Raw genomic sequence first — 7,683 nt, 5'->3', positions numbered from 1 at the left:
GCGTCAAAATGTCATAGCTGCTCAGCTTGTTCAGCTGGTTTAGCTTTAGCTTCTGTGTTTGGTTCAAGTCAGGCATGAATTAAAATGTTTATTTTATTTCAAATCATGTTAGAGTTTTTTTTTCCCCAATTATGCATTCTTATTCCCATTCAAAATGGAGAAATGTTGTTTTTGCAAAAAGTAAACGAAGCCCAGGTTTGAGTTTCTTTTTAAACCGGGTCCAAAAAGTGACGGAAACAGACGCACGTGCAACATGAATCCCCGTTTATGCCGCACACTCATATGGATACTGTAATTGATTTGTCAGCACATGTGGTCAAAGGTTTGGCCATTATCAGAAACTGGTGTGATGGAAATGAGAGATGATGAAATCTAGGTCAGTTCTTTTTCTTCGAGCTCATCTGGAAAGAATAACTTTGGTCTTTTTTAAAGATTTAAGCTGTTTTCAAAATATTTTCAGGGTGAAAAAAGCGAAGCCCAAGTACAGGCTGGAAGCAAATGTYTCTGTTTTTAYATCATGAATTCAAGTGGAACATTTAAAAAGTGCAGCCACAGTGAATATTAGAAGCTTAGATATAGGAGATTATTCAAGATTTTAGTAAAAGTTTGAAGGTAATGTGGTTACGCYATTRGAATTTGGTTAAATGTCCAATATAATGCAAAAAAAACAACAAAAAAACAAGGTCACGGCTGGAATTTTGACCACTAACAACTCATTTAAATTTTGACAAAAGACAAATTCTCATCTACTCCAGGAAATTCACAAAATCTTACCAAGTCTTTTGTTCTAATTTTAGTGGAAATATCAGAAGACCAAACAAATTTACAAGTAACTTTTCAGCAAGATATAAGAACTTCAAGGCAATAAATCCTTAAAATTGACTAGTTRTAAGTAAAATAATCTGCAAGTAGAACAAAACATTTTTAAAGGATTGTATCTAGCTGATTATTTCACTAATAATAACTAGAACTCTTTCGTTAATATTAAGGAATTATCACCTTGAAACAAGCTCATATTTCTTACTGAAACATTACTTGTAAATTTGTTTTGTGTTATTAAAGTGTACTAAGATATTTGCTCTAGAAACTAAACRAAAAATACTTGGTAAGATTTTGTTTTTTGCAGTGAAACATTTTATTTCTGTTTTTTTTATATCAGAACTGCATGTTGTTGTTATTATATCAAACATATGAATAGTCGTTGTGAACGGACCAAAGAGTAACTTGCAGCTCCAGACTTGCAGGCTGCAGAGCCCTGAATTAGTTATTAAAATTTTAAACAGTTGGAAAAAGTCCTTCTTTCTTTTGCATCCAGTTTGTGCCACATCAAATCTGCAGTCTGTACTTTTTTTTTTTTGGAACAGTTAAGATTTGAGCTTTGGGGAGAACATTCCAGATAATTTTCTCTATTTAGAGAACAGCTTTATGTTTGTTTTCATTCTGTCCATGTCTGTATTTCTCTTCTCTGCTCCATTTTTGCTCATTTTTTTGTTAAAACAAACTCTCCTTTTTTTTCTTTTATGAGGATGATATAAAACGTTAATAGATTTAGCGTAAGTAAGAGCAACTGACAAAAAAAGGGTAATCTAATCTGTGATAAACTGCAAGGAGGGACTCTAGAGTAAAACAGAAACACACTAAAGTTGATAGGTTTTACTGGATGTTGCGCCWTCAGCCCAGTTCCTCTGTATTCTGTGAGCGGTGCTGGAATTCATCCCAGTCAACAAGCGAATTACTTCACCTGCTACCACTTCCTCTTAGCTTGAACACAGCCAATCAGGCACTAGCGCTTTTCCAGTGAATTCTCATCTTTACTCATCCTCTTTTTGACACCAGGTGGTGACTTACAGCAGTAAGGCAGGCGTGTCAAACGATCAAGAATCAGAAAGAAGCCTGAGGCCGGGTCACGACCTGTCGGGAAGCAGAACCTCCGCAGCAACAAGGAAGAGAGCAGGGTGGAGGTCACGGAAAATTTTCTTCAGCCGTCATAAAATGTAGCTCATCAATTTCCTGTACGTAAATTTGAATGCTGGAATAACATGCAGATACTTGTACTTCACTGTTTTTTCTTTCTTCTTGTCGTTTCTACCTTTCCTCTTTGACCTATTTCTTGGGGTCGAAGGACTCAGAAATTTCTAGATTAATCTCAGAAAGTTTTGGAAATTTCTGAGTTTTAAAAGTTAACTTTCGCAGCTCAGAATTTCCAGTTTTTTCTAGAAAATGTCTGATATTAATCTTAACATTTCTGAGTTGTTTTCTAGAAAATTAGCAGTTTTTTTCAAACTCATGCATTTTCAAGTTTTTTTAGAGAGTTTCTGTTTTTTATAGCAAATTTTTGACTTTTCAGTCTCAGAAATATAATTTTTTGTTGTTTTTTAAAGAAAATTTCTATTAATAAAAAAAAAAAGTTGGTGGATATTTACTCCTTTTTTCTGCCTAAAATGTGTTATTACTTTTCGCTAATTTTCATTCATGTTTCTTTTTTATTGTTGTTTTTCTTTGCCATTTAAAGCACAATTTGTGTTCTAATTTACTTTATTGTCTCAGCGTTCCTTTTTAAAACTTTTGAGCGCTTATGAAGACAGTTTGCATTCAGTTTGTCATTTGGATAAATTTAATACTGTTTATGCTGTTTATAATCTATTTATATAGAGACAATGTACAACATTTCATTAATCTTTTAAAATGAGAGATGCGGAGATACCMGATTATAACAAAAAACATGGTAATTTCCACCTGCAGGTTTACAGACCAAAAAGCTGACATCTGCAGAAGCTCGGATTAAGAAATAAACCAGATTCAAATTGCCACTTTTGCTTAACACTTATCCATTGTGATAAATCTTTCTTATTACACAGCAGACCAGTTAAATATCAAGATACCTGTAGGAGTAAAACTTTCTCCTCCACAGGCTGAAACAAGCGCCTTCAATGAAGGGTGCTGATCCCAGACAGACTCTTTGGCACCAAAGAAGTCAGGTTGACTTTGACCTCAGGACCCCTCAGGGTACCGCTCCATCCCAGGACATCTGAACCAGCCTTCAGCATCATCCAGTTCCTCCATCTCTGTTAAAGCACAAAGCTCTGAGCATATTACAGCACAGTGTGTGTCATAAATCAACTCAAAGAACTTCACTTTCTGAATACCTGTCAATGCTTGATGCCACTCAGGAAAGGTGGTGCTCATCCTTTTCTTGTTCTTTATATTCTTTAATCCTTTTTATCTATGTCACTTTCTTCTAAATAGCTTAAACATATTTATTCAAATTAAATTTGGTTGTCATATCCAGGAGAATGCCATATTGACCCTTTGCAGCTACGTCACTAAATCATTGGAGGCGCCATGATGGACATCGAAAGTGAAGGACGGGAGAATTGAACAGAGCGACTGAAATTGTTTCCAAAGTTGTTTTTGTTAGTTTATTCATGGCTTCTACATGTTCGAGTCGAGCTAATTTGTCTGTGAACGTGACACACCTGGTTGGGGCTCACAGACAGCGGGATTTACAAAAGTTGCGACGTGTTGATCAAATTACCGACTTTGCCTGAATTCACGCCACGCCACGCCACACCACACACCACTACTTTGTCATAAAAACCGCTTCCCCTTAAACCGGAACGTACAAAAGACGCTAACTAGATGCTAACTAGCTTTTTACCAAACATGCTAGGCTACATGACGGTGCGGCATTGTCTCCATGGTTACTAAGTTACCTTCTCCCTAAAGCGACAATATCTTTCTAATCACACTTACTTATAAAGTATATGAACGTTAATATTCTTACCTTATAAAAAAGTGTTTGCTGCAAATCCGCGGTTACGCTGAAGGCTGCCAGTCATGGTTAACGGCTGCTATCCATCATTCAACCTGCATGGTTTGAGTTTGCTAAATGTCTTTCGTTATTCTAGYCCWGTGTTTTAATTCATGCTTCTTAAGTKTTATGTATTTATAAAGGTTTCTTTAGAAATCTGTACATTTTATTTCCCTAAGGGATAAATGATTTGAGACACCAAATCAAATCTCCGCAGGCATCAACAAGGAGACCCAAAACGTTTGACCCAATAAACTACATAAAATACAACTCTRTTGTTCAAAATGAGCCTAAAATATTACAAGAACTTGTTGATTTGGAACAGCTTTAACTAAAGAAAACTGATGGATGCTTGTGTGAAATGTGTCCTTTCCCACTAAATAAGGATAAAATATTACAAATCTAACATTCTGTGCAGTAGAGTATTTAATATGCACCAAAATATCGATGAACTCATCATAAATTAAACAGGAGTCCAGGTGTTATGCAGCTCCACCTTGAAAAGCCTCAGGCATTTCTGCTGTGAACTCACGTCGGCTCCTAGTGGTGGGAGCTGGAACTGCAAYTAGTCAATCCCAGAAACTGAAGCTCCCCAGTCCATTAGAGAACATAATACCAAATTAAAATATATTTTTTTAAAAATACCAAAAATCCATAACAAATCAGTTTKAACAAAGGTTGAAGATTAACAAAATATATTTATTTGAGATTTCTATCTATTGAATCTGATTTTGTTCAACTCATTGCGTTCTCTGGCTGATTTTTAGAAGCTTAATTTCTAATATTAGTGAAAATGTGAGTTCTGAAATATTCTGAGACATTCTCAGAGAGGTGAAAATGCCTCAGAGATGTGATGGGTGGGCGCTGGGAGAGGAAACGCAGCACCATTAAGGGTCTGATTGCTGCGCACAGACGCAGGTCCCTCGTCTAGTCCCCCTCCTCTCTGCGCWCTAAAAAGGATCGTCCCTTTTTCTCTCCTCACCATGATTGGACGAGGCCACGTCTTAGGAAAGGCATCAAACTATTTAAATAACACTTTGTGCTGCCTCGGCTTAAAAAGGGAGTTTTTTAGCGGTGGATTCCAGAGGAGGCACATTTTCAATTAGGCAAAGAAGAAAAAGACGAGCAAGATTTCATTATTCCCCCTTTTCACTGTGGATTTTTAACTTCATAAATAAGGACGTTGGAATTATTGCAATTTTTTTTTACACATTTTCAAGGGATTTTATACTTTTGAAAACTTTTTCTTTCATTAAAGGGAGCAGGTGAGTGTCAAAAATATTTCGCACGTTGCTCAACCTTGACTGAAGTCCTAAATTGTCGGATATTTCAATTTACTTGCGGCAGCAGGTTTGTGCTGCACCATGAAGGTGACAGGAATATGTTTGCTGTTGATGCTTTGTTCCTGTGACGGTGCKAGAGTCGCAGGTGAGCTTCAACTATTTAAATATCAGATTATTCTAATTTTCCAACATTTAATTGATTTTTAAAAAGCCGTAAAAGATTGAACATTTAGTATTCGTGCAGACAAAATGCTTACTGCTTCTTATTATTCACCCGCAGAGAGTCGAGACGACAATAGTGTGTTTGATTTGTTTGAGCTCATCCGAGTCCCCAGTAAGAACCACGGGGTCACCATGGCGAAAGGAGACGACCCGTACAGCCCCGCCTACAAGATCCTCAACCCAGACCTTATCCCCCCGGTCCCCGAGAGCKCCTTCAGGGACCTGATCGACTCGGTCCACGCCGAGAGGGGYTTCCTACTTCTGCTCAACTTCAAGCAGTTTAAACGCACCAGGGGCAGCCTCCTGACCGTGGAGAAGCGAGACGGCTCCGGACCCGTCTTCGAGATCGTCTCCAACGGCAAGGCGAACACCCTGGACATCGTTTACTCCACCGAGAACAAGCAGCAGGTGGTTTCCATCGAGGAGGTGGATCTGGCCACGGGGAGCTGGAAGAACATCACGCTGTTCGTGCAGGAGGACCGAGCGCAGCTGTTCGCAGGATGCGAGGAGGTGAACACCGCGGAGCTGGATGCGCCCATCCAGAACATCCTGACGCAAGGCACTCCAGCCGGCGCGCAGCTCCGGGTCGGGAAGGGAGCAGTGAACGACAGGTTCATGGTGAGCGCAGAAGATTGATTCTTACTCCGGAACGCCTTGTGTTTTCTTACGTTTTTAGAAGARAGAACGCCTGAAACATTTGGATTTATGCGCAATTACGCACACAACTCAGGAACGACGGACTGACCAATTAAGCGTTTCTGAAATATCCAGCACTGATAACCATTTTKTCCTTTCTGACATCGATGCTTTTAGGGGGTGCTGCAAAACGTGCGGTTTGTGTTTGGAACAACGCTGGACGCGATCCTGCGCAACAAAGGATGCCAGAGCGGTAAGTAATCRAGTCCAAGAAGCGCAGTGCTCTTCATTACCCGCCACACAGTGCCAACACAAAGCAAGCTGCTGTCAGTGGGGAGTTGTTTTGGTTGTAATTTACACGCCAATTACTTGGTAAAAGCTTAAAAGTGGTTAACTAGTCTCTGAGGAATTTCAGGGTACAGCTCTCTCTGACGTCTAGTGTTTTTWAATTAATTTAAACTGTGAATAGCTGCGACATTAAGTGAGCACATAGAAATAAATGAGGATCTCTTGGAGATTTTATGACTTTTTGCCTTTCAGCTGCTCCAAGTGACACAATGATKGTGACCAACCTGAACGGCTCCTCTGCCATCAGAACAGAGTACACTGGACACAAAACTAAAGGTAAACACTATGTAATACTTGGACTTCATCGTCTTTGTAAGTGAAGCTCTAAAACTGGCACGACATGGGCTGATAKGAGATTAACCAGTAGTTACAGAAGTATGTGAAACGAAAACGTATGACATGATCYGACTGATCTTAAAATGGCATATGACAATTATTATGCACTGGTAGCAGTTGGTATGCTGCTAGAAGCTTCCCAACAGCATTTTATAACAAATKTACTTTAGTTATGGTGATGGGTGGTGCTCCTTTAGTTTTTACACCATGGCTGTCCTTATTTTTATGGACCTTTTTCCTTACATAAAAGCAAGGAAACCAGAAGTGTACATGAGCTTGTACGCTACATAGAAGAATTTCAGCAGCTTTAAAACAGGAACCTTGATATACTTTGTTTCCTGTGACAGGTCTGTCTGCAACAGACTTACCTAAGCTGTGTTTTTTAAGACCTGCAGATGGTGTGTGGCTTCTCCTGTGAGGATCTGATCAGCATGTTCAAGGAGCTGAAAGGCCTCGGCGTCGTGGTCAAGGAGCTGTCCAATGAGCTCCGCCAACTGGTAAGGACGAGACATCAACGTTTTGGGTTATTTGCTTAATTAACRGGAGCAGTTTGTGTTTATAAATGTGTCAGAGTGACACAAACTGTTGTTTTTCAAATGTGCTAGAAACAGTTTAATCCATTACCGCTTGAGTGGCTTTTAGAATGACGTAAAGACAGTTTTAGACCCGTAGTGTAACGTTAATCATTGAGTTTGTTCGTTAACCCTTCCAGACCGAACAGCCAAATTTGCAGTACTGTAACTCTGCGATACTTTACGCTATCAGAAAAATTCCAACAGTTTCTGAAAGGGGAGATGTTGCCCTTTCCAGCTAATATCGGGTTATTACTCTAATTTCATCCTCGCTGTAGCAGGRAWACTCTTAATAGATGGTAAATTGCRAAAATAACTTGCTAGATGTTGAAAGTTCCAGAYGTTATGGATAAATGGGCAAATATGTTTACCCAGGACATTTAAAGAACTGCGTACAATTAAAATAAGCAAAAATATCCAGGCAGAGATTTGAAACTTAGGTCTAAAATGGTTAAATCACAACCTGTGTTGTGCT

At 39.0% G+C, this 7,683-nt stretch overlaps 1 protein-coding gene and 1 long non-coding RNA gene across 2 annotated transcripts in view; both read left to right on the top strand.

Moving 5' to 3' along the window:
- The window catches only part of LOC103457346 (uncharacterized), a 15,127-nt gene extending 11,786 nt beyond the window's left edge, over nucleotides 1-3,341 (top strand). Inside the window, exons 2-4 of the long non-coding RNA XR_532422.2 lie at nucleotides 1,837-2,012; nucleotides 2,912-3,175; nucleotides 3,290-3,341. This is a non-coding gene — a long non-coding RNA (uncharacterized LOC103457346). The remainder of the gene's footprint in view (nucleotides 1-1,836; nucleotides 2,013-2,911; nucleotides 3,176-3,289) is intronic.
- Nucleotides 3,342-4,828: 1,487 nt separating this feature from the next.
- thbs1b (thrombospondin 1b) overlaps nucleotides 4,829-7,683 on the top strand; it is a 13,906-nt gene continuing 11,051 nt past the window's right edge. Inside the window, exons 1-6 of the mRNA XM_008397927.2 lie at nucleotides 4,829-5,076; nucleotides 5,159-5,239; nucleotides 5,375-5,934; nucleotides 6,130-6,205; nucleotides 6,493-6,576; nucleotides 7,024-7,152. Coding sequence (XP_008396149.1) covers nucleotides 5,176-5,239; nucleotides 5,375-5,934; nucleotides 6,130-6,205; nucleotides 6,493-6,576; nucleotides 7,024-7,152 — 913 coding nt within the window. The 5' untranslated portion in view covers nucleotides 4,829-5,076; nucleotides 5,159-5,175. The remainder of the gene's footprint in view (nucleotides 5,077-5,158; nucleotides 5,240-5,374; nucleotides 5,935-6,129; nucleotides 6,206-6,492; nucleotides 6,577-7,023; nucleotides 7,153-7,683) is intronic.

Source organism: Poecilia reticulata, linkage group LG21 (genome assembly GCF_000633615.1).
Source record: "Poecilia reticulata strain Guanapo linkage group LG21, Guppy_female_1.0+MT, whole genome shotgun sequence".
Lineage (NCBI taxonomy): Eukaryota > Metazoa > Chordata > Actinopteri > Cyprinodontiformes > Poeciliidae > Poecilia > Poecilia reticulata.
The sequence above is the reverse complement of the archived record's forward strand: the minus strand, read 5'-3'. Positions and strand labels throughout refer to the sequence as shown.